A 23,207-nucleotide genomic window follows, 5' to 3' on the forward strand; every position below is an offset into this window, starting at 1 on the left:
CCCTCCTGCTATGGAGCCTTTGGATGTGGTGTTCTTGCTGCCTGGGAAACTCTTGTCAATCCCCCTCCAGCTTCGAGCATCTTCCTAATTGTTTATTCAATACACCAGGAAAGGTTTCTTGATCTCCTGATACTACATCAATTATTTGTTAGTCAGTTTCAATTTATTTTGGGGATTGTTTGATTAATGTCTGCCTCTTCCACTAGACCCTTAGGGACCTGAAGGCAAGAACTATGCCTGTCTTTCCTCACCATGGTGTCCCTAAGCACCTGACACAGTGCCTTGCATGTAGTAGGTGCTTAGTCAATATTTGTTAAAGGAGTAGATGAATGTGGATATCCTTGACAAATAGTAAAGAGCAATGCAAAATTAATCAGTCTTGCAGAAATGAACCAACTAATCTTAAAATTAATGTGGAAATCCAAGGGATCCATGAGTGAAAACTATCTTGAAAATGAAGAATGAAGCTGGAGGAAAAACACTTCCCAATTTCAAAATTTACTACAAAAGTATAATAATCAAAACAGTGTGTTACTGGCATAAGGACAACAAATAGATCAATGGAATAGAATTTAGAATACAGAAATAACCCATACATTTATGGTCAACTGGTTTTTGACAAGGTTGCCAATACAAATCAATGGGGAAAGACTAATCTCTTCAACAAAAGATGCTGGGACAACTGGATATCCACATGCAAAAGACTGAAATTGGACCATTGTCTCCTCACACCATATACAAAAACTAAGTCAAAATGGATCAAAGACCTAAATGTAAGAGTTCAACTATAGAACTCTTAGAAGGAAATATAAATGAATATCTGAGTACCTTTGGATTAGACAACACATTCTTACATGTGACACCTAAAGACAAAATAGGTAAATTGGATGTTATCAAAATTTAAAAATTTTTTGCATCAAAGGACACTTGATAGATAATAAAAAAGGCAACCCACAGAATGGGAGAAAATATTAATAAATCATGTCAGAGGAGGGATTAATATCCAGAATACATAAAAAACTACAACTCCAAAACAAAATAACAACCCAATTCAAAAATGGACAAAGCCTTGAATTGATATTTGTTCAAAAAGATATACAATGGCTACTAAGCACATGAAAAAATGCTCAACATCACTAATCATTAGGGGAAATGCAAATCAAAACCATGATCAGATATCAATCACATCCACTAGGACGACTACAATTTTTTTTTTAATGGACAATAACAAGGATGTAGAAATTGGATGTAGGGAAATAGCAAGGATATGCAGAAATTAGAATTCTCATATATTACTAGTAGAAATGTAAAATGGTGTATCCTTTGTGAAAAACAGTATGGCAAGATCTTCAAAGGCTAAACATAGTTACCATAAGAGCCAGAAATTCCACTCTTAGATTCAGACCTCAAAGAAATGAAAATGTGTGTATACAAAAAATTTTGAACATGAATAGTCACAGAAGCATTATTCATGATAGTCAAAAGACAAAAACCACCCAAATGTCCTTCAACATGAGTAAATAAACAAACTGTGGTAAAGCCATACAATAGACTATTATTCCACCATAAAAAAGAAATGAAGCACATATACATGCTATGACACGGATGAGCCTTGAAAACATCAAGCTAAGTGAAAGAAGCCAGACACAAAAGGTCACATATTGTACGATTCCATTTATATGAAATGCCCCAAATTGGCAAATCCATAGAAACAGAAAGTAGATTAGTGTTTACCAGGGGCTGGGAATTGGAAGGTGACAGCTAACGGAAGCATGGTTGCTTTGGAGGGTAATGAAAATGTTCTAAAATTGATTGTGTTGGTGGTTGTACAATTCTGTGAATATACTGAAAGTCACTGAATTGAACACTTTAAATGGAGGAATCCTATATAGTATGTGAATTATAGCTCAATAAAGCTGTCCTTCAAATGGCAACCCACTCTAGTATTCTTGCCTGGAGAATCCCAGGGACGGGGGAGCCTGGTGGGCTGCTGTCTATGGGGTCGCACAGACACAACTGAAGCGACTTAGCAGCGGCAGCAGCAGCAGCAGCAGCAAAGCTGTCCTTCAGGGGGAAAAAAAAGGTGTTAACAAGGAAGGTGAGTTCTAAAGATCAAAAATGAGCCAGTCACACTAAGACTTAGAGGATTAATATTCCAGCCTGAAGGAATAGCTAGGATCCTGAGACATGAATGAGCTTGGTGAAGAACAGAAATGAGGCCAGTGCAGTTGGCCAGGGTGGCCAGGGTGAAAGCGGTGGGAGCCGAGGTCAGAGATGATGGCAGGACAGACAGCTCTGCAGCTCATGGAAAGGAATGTGGAATCTGTTCTGAGTATGATGAAGAGCCACAAGAGGTTTTGGAGTGGGAGAGTGACATATTTCACTGGCTGAAGCAAGTCACATGGCCACACCTAACTGGAAGGGGAAGTCCTGCTATGTACCCGGAAGAAGGAAAGCCAGAACTATCCGGAGAGTAGCACTGATGACAACCACCCACTTATGTGTTCACATACACATACAATTTTTTAATATCATTCTTTTTTAAATGTATTTTTAATTTGGGGAAAACACATACAATCTTGAATGTAGTTTCCAGGTGGTCAAGTTTCTTTTCCAAGTCAATTCTTAGAGCAGGATAAAGACCCCAAACTGGGTTGGTTCTCCAGCTTTGCTTTGCCTCAGGGCATGGATTCTTACCCTGGGGTCCATAGATCCCCAAAAGTTACATGAAGAGAGTTTAGGAGGTCTGTGAAAAAATTACCTCTTTACTTCCACTACCCTCTTGTCAAAATGATGACTATAGGCAACATATCACAGAAGTATGAGCAGTGTCTGTGACTATATCTGTGATAGAAATCACAGAGATTTGTATATCAATCTACAGTTGTTGAAGGAATCTCAAATTTTCATTTACAAAATTACAGTAATTATTAAACCTGCTGTTAGATCTTGTCATTTAAAATGTGTTAGCAAAGAAACATGTATATTACCATATCACAATTTTAAAAAATATTTTGATAACTGTATTTCAGTATAATTGTTTTCCTTGGTAAGTCTGTCTATTTTATCTAATGCATTTATAAATAATATTCTGAAAAATATTAGGACCTCCAATGGGTCGTAGAGGGTGACTCTCCTTCTCCCTACCCTGTCTTCCTCTCAACTTAGCCTGTATTGCCTCCTTGGTAGGTCTGCCAAGGTTCATGTTCAAGTCTTAATCTATGACACTAAAGGAAATGAAATGAAGCAGAAAACTTGAAAGCAAGTTCTTTTTTTCAGTAGTAACATGGATTTCTTTTTTTGAAAATTTTTTATTGAAGTATAGTTATTTACAATGCTTCTGGTGTACAACAAAGTGATTCGTTTATATATGTGTATATATATATGTGTGTGTATATATATATATAATTTTCAGATTCTTTTCCATTATAGATTATTACAAGATATAGAATATAGTTCCCTGTGCTATACAATAGGTCCCTGTTGTTTACCTGTTTTATATACAGTAGTGTGTATCTGTTAAACCCAAATTCCCAGTGGAAGCAAGTTCTGAAGGTGACTTCTGGGTACTAGAGGAGTAGACTTGGATACTACTGAGTGATGTCTCCAGTAAACAGCCCAGGCCCGGTCATGCATCACCACATGGCAGAAACATCAGCCTGACAAAGCCAAGCACAGTTTGCTCCTAGCTTGCTGCGGCTGATCCTTTCACCTTTCTGGGCCTCAGTTCCCCATCTGGCTATGAAAGTTTGGACTGGATAGTCTTCTTATGGCCTGACCAGCTATGACAGCCTGAGTTTACATTTCTCTGCACTGTCTGCTTCCATGACATTTCCAGAAAGAAGCTCATTAGCACTAAGTGCCCTCTGACCTTGGCACTAAGTTTGAGGGGCTTCCCAAGGATTCCCTACAATGTAGTAGAGGAGAAAAGGTGCTTTCCCCAACCCTCCAAATGCCATCCACAGCCTTACCTCCTTGCCTTTGGTCACACAGCTCCCTCTGTCCTTCCTTGTGCCTGTCAAGGATGGAATCCAACACCAGGTTTTATGACAAAGCTGTCACTTACTACTCTCTGAAGTTCCTGGGCACCAGGCGATGTACCAAGTGACTACTTCATGTAAAGATTAAGGAACAAATACAAGCACAGTGCTGGACACTTATCAAAATAATTCTTTATAATATTTGTGTAAATAATTTCCTATGTGCCAAGCTTATAATATTCATGGTATGCCTATGAAGTAGGTATTATAAAAATGATTCCCAATTTATAGCTTGGGAAATATGCAAAGAGATGTCAGGCTAGTTACCTAGGATCATAAAGAAGGCAAATGGCAGAGTGAGGGCTCAAACCCAGGGAGGGTGGTCTCAGGGCCCTTGAACTTAACCACTATGCTACCTATGCTAACATTATCATCTTTCTTCTGCCAGTTCAGACAAATTATAGGTGCAAAGAGATTAGGCCAAGTGGTACCTGCCTTCCTCTAGCATGCTTTCTACTGCTCCTGGGTGCTTTTGACCTTCAAGGCAGACATTTTTGTTTCTTCTTCCTTCTGGTTGAATTTTGCAGTCTGAACCCATTGAGTCCTCCCCTCTGATCCTGCCCTTTCATGCCTTTTATGCCCATCTGTGTTGCCCAGTTTTATATACATATATATATAGATATATATATACACACACACACATATATATATATATCTTAATAACTTTGCTGTACACCTGAAACTAACAAACTATTGTAAATCAACTATACTTCAATAACAAAATAAAATAAAAATTTCTTGATACAACCACCGAGATTCTAATTTAATTCACCCCAGAGGTGAAGTGGGCTTCCCAGGTGGCACAGTGGTAAAAAATCTGCTTGTCAACGCAAGAGATGTGAGTTTGATCCCTGGGTAGGGAAGATCCCTTGGAGTAGAAAATGGCAACCCACTCCAGTATGCTTGCCTAGAAAATTCCATGGACAGAGGAGCCTGGCGGGCTAAAGTCCATGGGGTTGCAAAGAGTTGGACACAACTGAGCGCGCGTGTACACGTACACACACACACACACACACACACACACACACACACACGTGAGGTCCAGACATCGGTTTACATACTTTTAAGTTTCCAAGGTGATTCTAATAAGAAGGCAAGTTAAGACTGCTCTAAACCAGTGCTTCTCATGCTTGACTTAACACAAAACCCCTCTGGAGCAGATTTAAAACACACACACACACACACACAGAACATGGAAGCAACCTAGATGTCCATTGACAGATGAATGAATAAAGAAGTTGTGGTACATATACACAATGGAATATTACTCAGCTATAAAAAGGAACACATTTGAGTCAGTTCTAATGAAGTGGATGAACCTAGAGCCTATTATACAAAGAGAAGTAAGTCAGAAAGAGAAAGATAAATATCGTGTACTAACACATATATACGGTATCTAGAAAAATGGTACTGAAGAATTTATCTGCAGGCCAGCAATGGAGAAACAAACATAGAGAATAGACTTATGGACATGGAGAGAGGGCAGGAGAGGGTGAGATGTATGGAGAGAGTAACATGTAAACTTATATTACCATATATAAAATAGATAGCCAACAGGGATTTGCTGTATGGCTCAGGAAACCCAAACAGGGGCTCTGCATCAACCTAGAGGGGTGGGATGGGGAGGGAGATGGGACGGAGGTTCAAAAGGGAGGGGATATAAGTATACCTGCGGCTGATTTATGTTCAGGTTTGACAGAAAACAAAATTCTGTAAAGCAATTATCCTTCAATTAAAAAATAAATTAACACACACACACATCCAATGCCTAGGCTTCACTCCCAGAGATTCTGATTTAATTGGTCTGGAGTGGGGCTCAGGCATCAGTGTTTTTTTCAAAATGTGTTAGATGATTCTAAAGCACAGCCAAGGTTGAAAACCCAAACCAATATCCATTACTTGACAGAGGATAACTGAAAAGAGATAAATCATAATTTATCTACCTTGTAAGCTCCATGAGGACAAAGAATTTTGTCTGTCTGTTCACTGCTGTATCTCTAGCATAAAAACAGTGCCTGGAACACAACAGATGCTCAATTAATGTTTTTTATTGAATTAATGAATGGTTTATTGATCTTCATGGGAAAATCAGTGGTAATGTCTCTGGATCTATTCTCATATCTTGGCATGTGTGCTCAGTCATGTTTTACTTTTTGTGATCCCAGGAACTGTAGCCTGCCAGGCTCCACTGTTGATGGGATTTTTCCAGGCAAGAATACCGAAGTAGGTTGCCATTTCCTACTCCAGGGGATCTTCCCAAACCAGAGATCGAACGTGTGTCTCTTGTGTCTCCTGCATTGGCAGGTAGATTTTTTAACACTGTGCCACCTGGGAAGCCCCTTTCATTTCTTAAATAAAAGGAATAACTCACAAGGCTGTCATGAGGACTGTATGAGACAACATATGTAAAAGTGCTTCATAAATTAGGGAGAAATCCAAAAATGCTAGTTAATCTCACAGAAAAAAAAATAAATTTCCTATTTTCTCTTCTTGTCTCACTCCTCAAAGTTTAATTCTCCTTTTAGTCCCACCAAATACAGTCCTGCTGAATCTCCTGAGTTTCCCTAGAAAGCCCCCCATTTGATCCTATCCTGACTTGGGCTCTACAACTCTTAAATTATTTCTTCTTCTCTGAGCCTGTTCATTCGACCAGAAAATGGGGATAACAGTGGCAACTATATTATGAAATCACTGTGAAGATAAATGAATTGATGATTCACATATTGCCAGGCACATAGTAAGCCCTTAACAATAACAATAAAAGCCATGGCTTTTTTTGTCCAAAAGTTCTTCAATTAAAAAAAAAACAGGGGGTCACCTCAGTGTAAAAGTAAAGTGGGGTAATCTAGCTGTGATATCTGTCACTTTCTGGTATCAAGAGCTAATTTGATTGGCCAAATAGAAGTGCAAAAAACGTTCTACTAGCTCTCCCTGTTTGGCAGTCACCAAAGACGTATATAGCACTTACTGGATACCAAGGCACTGCTGCTGCTGCTAAGTCGCTTCAGTCGTGTCCGACTCTGTGCAACCCCATAGACGGCAGCCCACCATGCTCCCCAGCCCCTGGGATTCTCCAGGCAAGAACACTGGAGTGGGTTGCCATTTCCTTCTCTAATGCATGAAAGTGGAAAGTGAAAGTGAAGTCTCTCAGTCGTGTCCAACTCTTCGCGACCCCATGGACTGCAGCCCACCAGGCTCCTCCATCCATGGGATTTTCCAGGCAGGAGTACTGGAGTGGGGTGCCATCGCCTTCTCCGACCAAGGCACTGGGGGAACACAACTCTTGGGTGGTCTAGTGGGAGACCTAAGCCCTTAAGGAAAAGGTCATATCCCAGGTACCACTTGCCGATCTGGCAGCGGTACATCTGATTGCAGGCTTCAGAGTATTGGTAATGGCAGAAATTATGAAACAGCTAAAGGTAAGCATTAATATAGCAGATTTATTATATAATACAGAAATGTTTAAAGAAAAGGAAACAGGTTTTAGTTTCCTTGATGAGTTATGGGGAGTTCTTTATGTATTCTGAATAACTCCTTAGCAGATATATGATTTATATTATATAAACATTTTTAAATGATACATTAATTTGAAAGGGGCTATAAAAGGGTGGATGTATTACCATAACTTTTTCTTACAAAGCAAAAATGAAACATTCATAAGGAAAAATATTAGAAGAATATACATCAGAATGTAGTCAGTTATTGTATCTGGTTGATACCAAGGATGATTTTTGTTTTATTATTTTTTTCTTTGTGCTTTCTATATTTCCAACTTTTCTGCATCAAATAAGTATATTTTTATAATTAGGGAAATTATCATTAAAGTTATTACTGGTATTAAAAGTAGAGTCCTAGAAAAAAAAAAAAAAAAGAGAGAAATACAAACACCTATCTCCTACTACGCCACTTAGTCATTCAGCAAACATTTGCAAGTGTGCCTACTTCCAGACTAGATACTGGGGAAAGAGGGATGAGTTGGCCAGTGTCCTTGTTCTCAGGGATGACAATACATAATATTTTGGGGTGATTTTTTTGCTTGTGAAGCCTTTTCCATATAGGATTTTATTTGATCCTCCCGGCAAAAAGTAAACAGGCTCAACACTGAAATTACTTGCATTAGAAAATACTGAAATTGGGCATTATCCCTTGGTAAAATGAGCAAAATTAGCCAAGTTCATAACCAGGGCCTCTTTCCACCTCTAAAGGCATGTCACTAGCCCACAACCACATAATATAATTCTGATTTCCCTTAGGGTGGAGGAAACCCTTCAAACTCATCTGAACTTATTAGGATTTGAAGGCCTCAGTAGTTTTATCTTATTTCCAAAGCCCTACAACCTTTAATTTTTTTATTTTTTATTTTTATTTTTATTTTTTTTTCTTCCCAGGAGAGGATGCTAACTTCTAGCTTCCAGTTCATCTTGGAGCCAGGAATGGCCAGGCTGTTCTTCCAAGTTTCAAAGAAGAGGGTTATGTTACTTTCAAAAGGTGGTAAAGGAAAGGAAATAAAAATGAATTCAAGAGCTTTCAGTACATAGTAGGCAGTCTCTGCCTCAACCATCTTCTCCCAACCTGGGCCACATGGAGGAACCAAGGCTGCAAAAGTAAACAAAGCACAGCAGAAATAATAGCGGAATCAGAGAAGGTTGTAACAAGGAGGGACTGTCTGGATGTATGAATAGAAGTTTTCAGGAAGACAAGAGAGAAAAGGGCTATGGAAGGTTTCCTTGCCTCTGCTCTATGTTTTCACCTAATACCCAGTAGCCTGCAGTGAGGTTATCTCCCTCCCCACTGTCCTCCCAACTAAATATCAAGACTCAAGGGCAAAAGGTAGGTCTTATCAATTTACTGTCACCAGTATTTGGCAGAGGGCCTGGCACAATCTTAGTACAATGAGCTAGGTAGGAATTAGCCCTTGAAGCCAGCTCTAAATCACCATATTAGCGATAAATTGCTTTCTTTTGTTAAAGAATATGAAAATTAAAGGTGAAAAATAGCTCAGCTCTACCCAAACTCACCATTTCAAAACACATTTAAACAGAACACAGCCAAGTTTTAAAACAGATATTGAAGAAATGCTGTCTATATTTTCCCATCTAGAACCCAGAAGCAACAAGCCCTCACAACGAACAATTACCCTGAGTTGTTCATCATAGAAAGTAGACATTTCGTCTGGAGCCTCAGGCAGGAGCAGCACAGCCCCCACTAACAGCAGACAGCAGCCCGTGCATCTGGAGGGGAGACGTCTTGTCACCATAAAGAGAAGCTCTGCCAAGCAGGATGCAGCATGGGTGGAGCTGGCAGCAGATGGAGTGAGTTAAAGAGGATGGGGGTTAGGAGGGGGAGTTCTATAAATTTCTCAAGAACAGGATTTAGCTCTCACATGTATCTGTATGTCTGGTGTCTGGCCTGGTCCCAGGCACCACAGAACCACCTGTACTCTTGTTCAAGTTGTATTCCTACAAGGGCACCCAGCCAAGGGATCTCAAGTTGGGGACAAAATTCAAGTCAAACCCAATGCCCTGTCGGACTGCACATGGACTTTAAATATTAATTTCAAAGTTGGTCCACCCAGAGGATGCTCTATTTTTAAATAGCTATGACCAGAACAAGTGATCTTTTCTAATTGCTATGCTCAAAGAATGTGCTTTTGTCTTTTTGTTCCACCAAAAGGGGCGGGTTTTCCTCATTGACCCACCCACAGGTGGCACCCTTTTTGTCACCCCTCTACCTGGAGGGGACACCTATGTGCCATATATATGCTCCCAGCTCCCACTGGCATCTAACAGCAGCTCAATACATGCTAACTGGAATGGAAGGACTCATCTTCACTGGCTCTTCCACCCACCATCTCCTCCTCGCGTGCAACAGATAGTTTTGAAACTACAGGCACAAAGTGTAAAGCCTCTGTGTGAGTCAATAACATTTGTTTCCTAAATCTACCAGTTTTGATAATTTGGAATTATGGGGGGAAAGATTTCATCGTGTGGTTTCACAATGGGGAGTAGCCTTGTGTAACTCATTATTTCAAAAGGTGAAACAGGTTATAAATTGGAATACAGTGAAACTTTGCTACCCAGAAGCCCCAAGTCTCTCTCAAGAGCAAAGTTTCCCAGGAGTTTTACTCTTCCCCTCCCCACCTCCACTTTTTCATACTGAATCATTCCTTTATTTTGCATCATTTTGAGTGGAACTTTTCCTGAAAACTTTTCCTCAGTCTCCTTAAACAGATTCCTCTGAATATGCTGCAGCCTCTTCTCAATGCCTTGTTTGTCATAATCAGCATCAGCTACTGTTGGGGAAACAAATTAGAGGGGATGCCTTTAGTATCTCTCCCCTCTGATCACAGCAGAGAGAGAGGACACTAAGAGTGTCCCTCCCCCATAGTTTTCTCCTCTCACTTGTCACCCTTGTCCCAGCATTTCTCAGGGGCTGGTGATACGGTCACCTAAATGGATGTCTCAGGATCTCAGAACAGCCACAGGAGAGGTTCTCTACTTGAAGCCAGTGCAACCACCGACCCTGAAGACCTCTTTGGACCAGTCCTCTTCCTTTCTCTGGGCAACTGCTGGCCTAGATCCACATTCTAAAACTCTATTTCTACTGGGATCATGGAAGGGATAAAAAGAGAAATACTTTCTCTTCTAAATTGCATTTGTTGGAGTAGATATGGGTTTAAAAATACTAAACACATGGGACTTCCCTGGTGGTACAGTGGTTAAGATTCTGTGCTGCCAGTTCAGGGGACCCAAGTTCAATCCTAGGTCAGGGAACTAAGATCCCACATGCCCTGCAGTGAGGTGAAATGAAAAAAAAAATTAAAAATACTAAACACAACAATCTATACAGTTGTTCTCACTATTATGCTCTAGTAATCTACCTGCATGAAATGGTGCATCATATAAGAGACTTCTAGAAAGCATGAAGTCCAATCTAGACATTGATTCAGAGGTAACCATTTCAATTTCTACTTACGATTTCTGGCATAGCCTAATTTGGAACACTAAATATTACAAAGTAGAAGTTTCTTCCTTTTCCCTGTACTCCAACAACCCTCTGCATAGTGGAATTTTAATATTCTTTTGCAAAGACAGGCAAGTTGAGGTTGACTTGATGCAGGAATCCAACCTAGTAACATCAAGAGTGATATTAAATAGCTATGATGTAAGAAAACAAAAATACTATTCTCGGGCTTCCCTGGTAGTCCAGTGCTTGAGAGTCTGCCTGCCAATGCAGGGGACACAAGTTCAATCCCTGGTCCTGGAAGATTCCACATGCCTCAGGATAATTAAGCCCATGCACCACAATTACTGAGCCCATGCTCTGCAACTACTGAGGCCCCGGCTCCTGGAGCCCATGCTCCACAAGAGAAACCACTGCAATGAGAAGCCTGAACACCACAATTAAAGAGTGGTCTTTGCTTGCCACAACTGGAGAAGGCACTCACCCAGCAACAAAGACCCAGTGCAGCCATAAATTAATTAAATAAATAAACAAATCTTTAAAATATACTGTTCTCATCTAGAAGGTCAATAGTTGTTAATGACATGTTATAACCAAAAAATGTAAAATTAAAGATGCTTAACTTTGCCTTAACATATACTTATTCTTTGTATTAATAAAACTAACTGGCTTCATTTTTCTAATTTCCTCTGTTGTCTTATAAAGTTAAAAAAAGTGTATTAGCCAATTTTTAGGAGTTAAATACTTTATTCATACAGAAGACCAGTTGGTCTACAAATCCATGCCCTAGAGAGGTGCTGTCCAATATGGAAGCCATGCTCCACATAGCACTATGGAGCATTTGAAAGGTAGCTAGACTGAACTGAGACGTTGTGTAAGTGCAAAATTCACATTAAGTTTTGAAGACCTAGTACAAAAGAATAGTGTAAGATACCTCATTAATCATTTTAATAATGATTGCATGGCAAAATGATACTGTTTTGGATATACTGGGTTAAATAAAATGCATTATTAAAAATTTTTTTGAAGTGTACTATCTAACTTGGTATTATTACTGCTTACAGTGAGTTCATCCATGAGGTCATTTTTGTCACTTACTTTAATATAAGCCTGAATTATGGTTCATTCTCATTATCCACAAATACATTATAATTTTTCAAACTCTGGACGGTCCCTTCCAGTTTTAACCATCTTTACCACAACAGTGGTTCTCACCACGTCTGCACATTAGAATCACCTGGGGATCTTTTAAAAATCCTGGTTCCTGGGCCTCATCTCCCAGAAATTCTGGTTTTATTGGTATGAGGTATGGCCATGCATGGCATTAGTAACTTTTTAAAGCTCTCCAAGTAATTCAGCTAGGGTCTATATTTTTGGCTGTAGTTTTAAAAATGAAAAATGCAACCAGACAAGTAGTGTGAAGGATTCTACTCAGGGAGATGACTGAATTGCCTGGTGGTCTGGGCATGCTGCAGATAGTCCCAAGATATGCCCATGACCTTGAGGCTGTATGGCTTTGAGATCAGGGCTTACTGCTCTAATTCCATGATGGTGAGAAACAGATCCTCAGGCAAGTTGCCAAATACGTCACCGAAATATCCTGAGGCCCCAGAAGTTTTTGTGAGAAGACGGTGGCTCTTCACCCATAAATCAAGCTGGTTCTGTAAAACTGGTGAGCCACGCCAGAAGCCATGAAGCTGTCCTGAGGGAAGAGGTGACCAGGGAGCAAGTTGGACATCTAGACAAGGGCTCTGCCCCAAGGCAGGGGATGCTGTCTAGGTGTGCAACCTGTGTCCGTCCTCTGCCGCTTCATTAAAGCTTCTCCTTGGCATCCCAGCCCGACAGGTCCTTGTGGTCAGCCAGCACCACATATTCCGTGATAATAAACATCTCAGATCTGCCAAGACTCTCACTGGTGCCTCGGCTTCAGTTCCAAAGACTGTTTTCCCCCTTGGTTGGAGAGGCAGTGAACAGATGTCAGTGGGGGAGAATGAAGGGAGGAGTCAAAGGAAAGGAAAATCCTTGGGTTGGGAGAGATGAGCTGACAGCTTCAAAAGCTAGATGCTGCTCCTCCATGAGCACACAGGCAGGCATTCTTTACATATTCTGCAAAAGGGAGGAATGGCTGCAAATCGGAGCTGTCTAGAAAACATTCTTATTATAACTTCATCTTGACAGTATCCTCATCCAGGGATTTCAAAAGGTTTTGTGGAATTTCATCTTCTTAGTATTTAGTGATTATGTGCGGGATTGTGGCATACGGGCCCAACATTTTCCATACATTATTCTGGATCTTCATGACAGCCTCCTAAACTGGGGAGCATTAACCTCCTTTTACAGATGAGGGACTGTGGTTCTGAGACACTCAAATCAGCTTAATAATGTAAGTGCTGGGCAAGTCAGTCTTAAAACTACAGGTGCTACTTTCAAATCCCAAGATCTTTTTCCTTAACATGTCATTCATTGTCATTAAAAGTAATCCATGTTCACTTAGGAAACTTCAAAAAATACAGAAAGGTACGAGAAAAAAACATCCACCCACTCCCATAATCTCAACCATTGCTATCTTTGCTATCATTTACTATCATTGTTATCATCCCGAGATAACAACCACTGTTAACATTCTGGCAATACCCCTCCAGTTTCTTTTTTATATATGTGCTTTATTTTGGATATTATCATCCCTGGAGAAGGGATAATATCATATATGCAATTTAATACCCTGGTTTTTCACTTAGCATTATTTTGCACATTTCCACATATCCTCATATGTTTGTTTTGAGCGCTATTTTTCTTAGTTGTCTAGTTTTCTACCTCATCGACCTGTCACCATTTATAGAATCACACCCATATTATTAAGTTGTTTCCATTTGGGGGTTAATCTAAATAACCAAAAGATGCAGTGAAGATCCACAAACATTTTCCCCACAATATCTGATCATTTCTTTAAGCATAAGTTCTTAGAAATGGAATTACTGGATCTGGGGCGATAAGAGCACATAATGACACTACTGGAATTGCTGAAAACTGTGATGCACAGCCTCCTGTAAGAGCAGAGACCGCCCAAATCTGCTGGCAGAGGAGACCTCACTCCCCTTAGGGCCTGCTGGTTGGGGAAAACAACATGAGTTTGACTATTTCGCAGATACAGGGAATCAAACTATAAATTGCCAAGCAAGCAGAAGCAAATTTTAAAAAAAAAGCACTTAAAATAAAAACAGCTGAATCATTTTAAAAACTCATCTCCTCTTTGAATCCATTTTCCAAAGGAAAAGAATATTTTTCTGATTTTCCCCTAGATGAATTACAGACCATTCTTAAGACTCTAGAAAGAATTTAGAAAGAAAATAAAATAAAACATATAGTGAAACATCAAATGTCCCCACTAGCAAAAAAGCAGGGGCACGAATAATATATTTTGCTCTGGAATGCAACTGGATCCACACAGCTGGGGATATAACAAGCAGGTAGATTCTTGCTTTCTCTCCCTCTTTCTATCTCACTGTGGCATGGGGTGCCTCCTGGCTTGGATGTCTTAGGGGGAACCAGGACTTGGCTCTGCAAAGCAGTGAAGGGCCAAGGTCCCTCAGGTCTCATCTGCCCAAGGATAATGAAAACTTGAATGTAGATCAAGAAAATCTGCAGTTCCTATTACAAGTGTGTTTGAATCTTCCTAAGGACGCTCCAGTATCCAGCTTCTTGGTCAGCAAACAGGGTGTTAGCGCCTCCCCACCCCACCTCCACCCTGAGGGCTCACTCTGAGTCAGGAGGTGCCTTGTACCCGCTCCTCCTGAATCACTTGAGTTAGTTCCTCCCCCACACTAGCCCTCTCACATATCCAGGGCCTCACACAGGCTACCTCCTGAGCCAGGAATTCCCTCCCCCTCCTTCTTCAATTGGCCAGCTCCAGATCATCCTTCAGAACTCACACACACAGCCTTCTCAAATCTTTTCCAAGCCTCTGAGCTGAATTAGGTGAGCTTCCTTCGCCTTCCGACGACCCCTGGGCTTGCCTATGATTGGGCAGTATGATGACTCCAGGCTCTCCCTGCTGGACCATGGGGCTGCACTCTAACTTGGCTCTATATCCTCAGAGACCAGCACAGGGCCAGACCCAGAGTTAGGTGCTCAATACATGTGTGATGGTTAGAAACAAGGGAGGAATTAAACTTAATAGCTATTTATTAAGTGCCAAGCACTATTTTAGGAACTGGAGATACGGCAGTAAAAACAGAGAATAATCTCCACTCTAAAGATGCTTACTTTCTATTGAGGAGCTTACAGTTTAGAAAGAGAGGGAGGGACAGCAGGAATAGAGGAGGGATAGACAGAGGTTGCTCAAACCTTCCAAGTTAAAGGACTGAGCCTAGTGGTCTTATACACAGTCAGACCCAGTGCCTCACATACAAAGCACCTTGTTGCAAGCCTCCTTGTGCAAACACAGTCAGCACATCTCCTATTTGTGGCATTATTGACATAGTCTTGTCTATTAAGATACTGCCATCCAATGGAGGTTCCTCAAAACATTAAAAATACAACTACCATATGATCCAGCAATTCCACTTCTGGGTAATTCTCCAAAGAGAATATTATGCTTAATGAAATAAGTCATACAGAAGAAGACAAATATCAGATGATTTTACTTATATGTGGCATCTAAAAAAAAACAAAACAAATGAACAAACATAATGAAACAGAAACAGAGTCATAGCTACAGAGAATAAACGGGTGGTTGCCAGCAGGGAGCAGGTGGGGGGATGAGTGAAATAGATGAGGGAGATTAAGAGGTACCAACTTCCAGTTACAAAATAAAGGAATCATAGGGATAAAATGTACAGTGTGGGAAATAGAGTCAATAATAATGTAATATCTTTTTTGTGTGTGGTGACAGATAGTAACTAGACTTACCATGGGATCAATTTGTAAGGTATAGAAAAATGGAATCATTATATTGTGCATCAGGAACTAATACAGTGCTGTAGTCAATCATACTTCAAAAAACATACAAATAAACACAGAAAAAAAGAGATCAGATTTGTGGTTACCAGAGGAGATGGGGTGAGAGGAGGGAGAACTGGATGAAGGTGGTCTATAGGTACCAGCTTCCAGCTGTAAGTACTAGAGTTGTAACATATAACTAGCACTGCTGTGTGCTATGTCTGAAAGTTAAGAGAGTAAATCCTAAGAGTTCTTATCACAAGGAAGAAATACTTTTTTCTTTAATTTTGTATCTACATGATATGATGAATGTTCACTAAACATTATACTACTCATTATATGATGTATGTAAGTCAAATAATCATCTTGTACACCTAAGCTTATGCAGTGCTGTATGTCAATTATATTCTAATAAAACTGAGAGGAAAGTAAATAAATAAAGTGGAAGAAAAGATACTGCCATCCAGTGTACTATAACTTGAAAACCTCAGTGAGGGCTTATCTGGGTGAAATCATGGAATTCTCCACAGCAGGAAAGAGCTGACAGCTTGAACCAGGAAGGTTAGGCCAGTGCTTCCCAAAGGAGGGTAGAAGACTCTAGAAGGCCATGCAGATAACTCTAGAGGAGTTATCACAAGACGTCTCTGAGTCTGCACATCCACCTATTATTCATCTACTGAATAAGCACTATTCTGCCTATGTATGAAGAGAAGATCATCAATTTTAAATCTACGAATTCATGTAAAAGCATTGCTGAATTCACAGTAGCACTCTTATCATTTTTTTTTTTTTTTTTACCATGTGCTTAGTCACTCAGTTGCGTCCAACTCTTTTGCAACCTCATGGATGGCAGCCCGCCAGGCTCCTCGGTCCATAGGGATTCTCCAGGCAAGAATACTGGAGTGGGTTGCCATGCCCTTACCATAGGGAATTCTAAAACCCCAAATGCCATCCTTGGATCCCAAACCAGATTGAATGGAAAATCCTATGGGGTGTTAACTGGGGTCCGGATTCTGGTCATCAGCTCTCCTCAACCTAGAGGAGAACACTGGGTACCCAGGCATCCTGTGCTGATATGCTGGCAAACAAGATGACATCTATCCCTGAAATTGAGAGCTCTTTGAAGGGACAGACTGTGTCTCATTTATCTGTGGGTCTCTAAAACCCAGCACAAGGGTGAGTGGTGGGTGAAGGAAACAGTACCCAAAGTGGTGCCCTTTCTTCAAAGCTAGAAGGTAATGATCTGAGGAAAAGGTGATTTGAGTCCCTCAGAAAGAGTATATAGAGCAGCAAAGCTAGTAAGTCTGTTAAGCTACTCAAGCTTTGAAGAAGAATAAATTCATACTTTAGAAACATGTATGTTAAACACATTTTTGGTAATAATTTTATTTTCTCATTCCCCTAGGCTTTTAATAAACGTACCTTTGGAAATGCCAACTAGACTCTGCTGTAATAATAGAAAATAGGATGTGGGTGTGCAATGAGGAGTGTCCACAGTTGGATTAAAAGCTATTAGGGAAAATAGAAGATATAGAGATGATAGAAGGATTGTGAAGGAAAGATTCAGTGGAAAGGTGACCTTCAGAGGACAGTGTCAGGTCACTGGCCCAGCCATCCCTTCCCAACTAAAGATCCTTTTTCCAAGGCTATTTCCTACTGAACACTTCAAGAAGACTGTTTCAGCAAGGGATCCTGTTGCCTCACGTCTATTCTTTACATGATGCAAGGTTGATCTTCCTTTCTCCCCTCTGCCTCCATCTCACCCCCCAAGTCCCAACTGTAGAAACCCCAGGAGGCCTGTTCTCTAGATCATCCCTCAGTTCCCAAAGGTAGCAAGAGCTATTCCTCATCCTAAACTAGTTCCAGCTAGAAAAAAGTGCCACAGCAGTGACTCTCAATGAACAGCTGACTTTGAACTTAGCATCCTTGCAAAGGCAGAGTACTGGTTTGGATGGCAGAAGCCCTGGCTTCTAGATCAAGGCCTCCTGCCACTGACCTCTACTGTGACCTAAGCAGTGCCACATTCCCTACGAGGCAGCTTATGTCCATGCTTAGGGCACCAATAACAGGAGTACAAAAGAGAGAGAGAATGAAAGAATCTAATAAGAAGCTATTTTATTTTCAATGTACAAGTGGAGCTCTGAGTAATCCTTTAAAATAAGATTTTATTTGCAGGTTTAGTATTGTTTTCATTTGGAATTAGGTATGAAGAGGCACTATGATCTTTCCAGCACTTAAAGCTACAAAAGATCCTGATCCATCTGGGTGCCTTTAGGTAAGTCCCTACCCTTTCCTGAGAAGAAAATACAGAAGTCAAGTATTATGGTGCCCATAATGATTAATGACCAAATTGTTGGTGCCACATAGTATAAACTCCACTCCACCCAAGCCAGAGAAATACAGGGACAAATGATGCAAATTCACCACCCTTCTCCTGTCATCTAATCAACTCCATAAAGATAAAAATTGAGCCCAAGAGCCATAACTTGAATCCTCTCCTATTATTCTACTCTTCCATCATTCTGATGTTTTTATCACTTTAGGTGTTCATGTGTCTAAAAAAAAGGGAAAAGATTAAATTTCTTGTTTCTAAAGTGGAGGAAATTCTAGTGGACATTTTGGTGTCCAAATTTCCAGAGAAGATGTTTTCAACACATGGAAATACCATGAAGCAGGAATTTCACGGTATTTACTTAAAAGAAAATAGGCTTGCTCCCCCTCCCCACCCTGTCAAACCAACTGTCCCAACAGTTTCTGGGGCTGACAGATAGGAGAGAGACAAAAGTGAGCCCTGGTAGAGTGCCTTTTCCCAGTCCCCCAAGTTCTCTCTGCTCCATCCAACTCTCAAGCAGGCCATATCCCCTCCTCAGTAGGCATGATGGTCAGATTCAGGGTCTACCACACCTCATCTAATGGTAAACTGGCTGCAGTCTAGAGGTTCAGTTTTCATTTTTCATCTCCATATAGATTTACAACAGTCTCTGCTCATGCTGGAATTATGGTTTAAACATAAATAAACCAGCTGTCCTTTCTGATTTGCAGCCAGAGTTGCCACAAAGTTGGAAAATCATGAGGCAGGAATTTTACATAAAGGTGAAGTGGGAGTTTCCACCATCAACCCAACTGGCTGTATTCAAGCCAAAATCATTGCAAGAAGGAACAGAGCATCTTTCCCACAAGTTCATGGGCTAGTGTAACAAGATACCTCCCCAGTGTTATTAAACACACCTAGTGTTGTCCTGTGCTTCAGTGACTTCCTTGCTTGCACAGGAGATATTATACCTCCAGGCCAATGGCCTGATTGCTTTTGTAATTAGCATCTAAGCACCTACATACATTAAATAGATCTCTGAGGGAGAAACTGGAAAGCGTGGATTGACTCAGCACATGGCGGAAGACTTGGAGCTATATGCCTGGCTCTGACCCAGTGGCTTCCCACTGGCTTTGACCATGCCATTCTTGAGATGAAGAGCACAAAGTCCAGGACACGAATGCAATAAAGAGGGTCACATTCAAAGCCAGATGTGAGGAAAAATGCAAGTTATAGGCAGGGTGATGCCAAGGGTGCAGCAACAGCGACAGATCTACAACCAGAGGAACCTGGTGCAGTCCTGTAGCACATCCTCTCCTTCCAAACCCCATCCCCCAGTTACAAGAGCTTCTGGGGCAGTCCCAAAGGGGTTCAAGTTACCAAAGAAAAGCCTTCAGTGGAGGAGAGGGTGTTGCCAGGCAACCAGTCCAGTCCAGTCCCACCCTTGTAACCTTGAAGATGGTGGGGGCGTGATCCTTGATTGTGGAGAGGAAGGAACACCTTGGACTCCTTTAGCATCAACTTTCTCCTCCTCTATCTTTCTCCCTCTCCTCTCCCTGTTCTCCCCCATCTGGCCTCCCTGCCCAGCTCAGCCTGAAGTCTGATCTCCACAAGCCTGAAGGCTATGGGCCAGTCTGACTTGTCATTACTCAGTCTGGAGGTGGCAGCCAAACTGTCCCTGCAGGGAGGCTACAAGCTGCTGGCCTGTCAGGTGTCATTCACTCTGGCCATGTTGCTTCCAAACTTTCCTTCCCCATTCTTTCCTGACCTCATGGCCAAAAAATAGCTAGAGCAAGAATTTGGGGGAAATCCAGTCTGACGGAGGACATATAGGGTAAAATGTTGACTGGGAGTGCCCACCACCAGCAAAATGGTCAGTAACGGAGTAGGAGTTCTAGGAGGAAAAGAAACAGGAAAGAAGAAAAGGGCAAGTCCTGACAACAATGGGGTAAAAGCATTTTTAGTTGGGGTCAAAATATATAATCTACATCTGCTGAATACTTTATTGAAGCTTATGTCCGAGCAACATGGGGGGTGGCCAGATGGTGCACTGATTATGCTCCCCAACTCCCTCTGCATTTGGCACTTGTGCTCAGATCATTGCTGAGAAGGCCTAATTTAAGTGCCGAGCAATCAAAGCTCCTGAAAAGTGTGCAGTGGGAACCTCAAGGGGAGTCTAGAGTAGGGCATTAGACCAGAAAATGGAAAACAAGACCTTCTTGCCAAATTAAGGTAGCTGTGTTCCATTTATACAGCAGGCCCCTTCAATGTCTCTGAGCCTGGAGACAGGTACACTCTCAAAGGCAAGAAGCTGCCCCAAAGATGAGAGATAGCCACTCTCTCAGCTCTTAACAAATTTCAAGGAAGCCAACCCAATGCAATTTTTCCGAAGAAATTGCTCCCTTCCTTTAAAATATTGTCATTGCATAAAGCCATCTCTTTCTAACCCACCAGGTCACTGGCCCAAAGGCAACTTGGTGAAGCCATTCCTTCCCTCACAGGGAAGGGGCTCTCAGAAAGGTGCAAGTTGGAAAAACAGAGCTTCCTCACTGTCCTTAACTCACCCTGATGTGCTCATTAGGTGGCTCTCTGCAGACCAGGTGGGCATTTTGAAAATGACTCCCCAAACTGACTTCTCAAATTTCTCCTAGGCTAATCTTGGTAGTCAGTGGGATCCCAGGAAAAAATCAACAGTGACCGTCTTACCCTCTCTCTTAAGTGAGAATTAACCAGACCGAAGGCCCCAGCTTTCCTGCTCTCCTGCCCGGCAGAGGTTTCTGGCCCTGTGTCCACATTCCATCTAGCAGTCAATTGTCTTCCACCTTCCTTGCCCCACAGGACCCAGTGACCTCCACCATCTACCTCAGAGGCCAGAGAGTTTTTGAAAGAGGGGTGCCAGGGCCTGTAACTCCTGTTGTATGGAAGGGATGGGATCGAGGTGAGGTCTGCAATGGAGAGGGGCTGACTCAGACACTTCTTTCCCAAAGCAGCTGCAATCACAAGTCAGTCAGTAGCCATTCTGTCCCATCTGAAACTTCTTTCCACCCTGCTCCTTCTCTTTCCTAACTTTCTGGTGCTGTCAATTGGCCCTGGTACCTGGCATGCCCCAGCTGAGGTCAACATTTCCAGCACATTCAATCCCCTTGCTTTCACCAAAAGTCCCACACTCTAAAGGATCACGGCATTTCCATGGACAGAGGATTCCCCATTTAAAGTGTCGGGGTTCAAAATAGTAAAGCACAAGGGCTCGCGTTGCCCTCCTGCCCTCTGACGGGCCCTGTGTGCTCAGTGAGGGCACCACCGAGTTTCTCAGGCATGGCTGATTTCTAAAGGGATCACAAAACTGATGACAGTTGCTTTAAACGGTTCTCCCAAGCAAGTCTGTGCAACCGGACCCCAGGGGTAAGGGGTCAGAGAAGCCGGCTGCGAGGGGGAGTCTCCCCTCCTCGCCACCCTCTCCAGCCTCTCCTGGAGCACCAGCCCTATTTCGCGGAGAGAAGCGGGCGGGCTCTCAGACTTTTCTCGGAGCGAGAGCGGCGATCACGCTCCAGCGCAAAGTTGTACAGGTTTAAAGTCGGTAGGCACCGCTGGCAGGGCTCCTACCGCCGCGTAGGTGGCAGGCGGCTCCGGCGCGCTTTCTGAAGTGGCCAAGTTCCTAGACTGGAGCAAAGACGCCAGCGGCGCGGCCATTTAGTTCCCGACGCCGCGAAGACGAGTACGCCTCGGGCCTGGGGGCGGCGCCGAAGCGGTCGGGACTCAGCGGCTGCCGGGGACCCTCGCAGGTCCCCCGCCTTCCTTCCCCAAATCCCCAGAAGGTGGCCGCCAGTCCCAAGGCGGGGAACCCCTAGGACACATGGCCACTCGGGACGGCGTGACCGGGTCCAGGGGCAGGAAGTTCCAGCCAGAGTGCGGCGAGCGTGGAGTCAGGGAAATGGGATCTCCTCGCTCCCGGAGGGGAAGGGAGGGAAGGGCCGAGGACGGGTGGGGAGGGTGGGGGAGGGGTGGACGCAGAGCGGGCGCGTGCTGGCGCCCCCAGAGGCGGGGTGCAAGCGGGGCCGCCAGCCCTGGCGCGGCTTACCTAACTCTTCCTCGTGGTCCTCCCGGCCGAGCAGGCGGTAGGGAAGGCGGCGGCGGAGGCGCACGGTGCGCCGGAACAGACTGTCGGTGCGGCGCCCCAGGGCCAGCAGGTGCCCCTCGAGGTCCTCGAGCAGAGCCAACGAGTGGCCGCAGAGGTCGGCGAGCTGCCGGAGCACGCTGAGCGCGGCCAGGTGGCTCACGTCGCGGAGCTCGGTCAGCGGCTGTGGCGGGTTTCGCGGGCACAGGCGCTGGGGCACCACCGTGCGCCTGTAGAACGGCATCCCGGGCGTGGGCGCGGGGGACCAGTCTGTCGGCGCGGCCGGCTCGCCCCGAACGGCGACCCTGACCCGAGCGCCCCTGAGCGGCGGCCCCAGCTCCGGGTGAAGCAGGCCCCTGGGCGCGGGCTGACGAGCGGGCGGGTTCCCAGCCTGGAGCGCCGACTCCCCCCAGGGCTGCACACTCGCTGGAGCCACCAGTCTCTCTGACTCTGGTTCGCTGGGCTCCTCCTCCTCCTCCCCGCCTTTCTCCACCTCCTCTTCCCTCACTCTGCTACTTCGGGATCCCCCCACCCACTTTTTTTTTTTTTTTTTTTTTTTTGCGGTCAGAGATTCACAGATTAACGCTTGATCCCAGAGAGGAGGGAAAGGGAAGTGGGAGTAAAAAAGATCGAGCTGGAGGGTGAAAGAAGGAATGTCTGTGAGAGTGGGGTGTGTATATGATGTTCGTTCGGTGTTGTGTGCCCACGTCCTCCTGTTGTAGCTCCAGTCCCAGTACTTATGGTTAAATTTCTTTTCTGCTTCAGTGTGTATGTGCTTTAAACTTTTTCTTCGTAAATAATAGAAATTCAAGCGCACCCGTGCCTACAGCAGCTAGTAACC

General features: G+C 43.1%; 1 protein-coding gene across 1 annotated transcript in view; it reads right to left on the reverse strand.

Annotated features, from left to right (window-relative positions):
• The window catches only part of NHSL2 (NHS like 2), a 311,216-nt gene extending 288,404 nt beyond the window's left edge, over positions 1 to 22,812 (reverse strand). The window contains exon 1 of the mRNA XM_059883730.1: positions 22,331 to 22,812. Coding sequence (XP_059739713.1) covers positions 22,331 to 22,610 — 280 coding nt within the window. The 5' untranslated portion in view covers positions 22,611 to 22,812. The remainder of the gene's footprint in view (positions 1 to 22,330) is intronic.
• Positions 22,813 to 23,207: the final 395 nt, after the last annotated feature.

The sequence above is a fragment of the Bos taurus genome, chromosome X (assembly GCF_002263795.3).
Source record: "Bos taurus isolate L1 Dominette 01449 registration number 42190680 breed Hereford chromosome X, ARS-UCD2.0, whole genome shotgun sequence".
NCBI lineage: Eukaryota > Metazoa > Chordata > Mammalia > Artiodactyla > Bovidae > Bos > Bos taurus.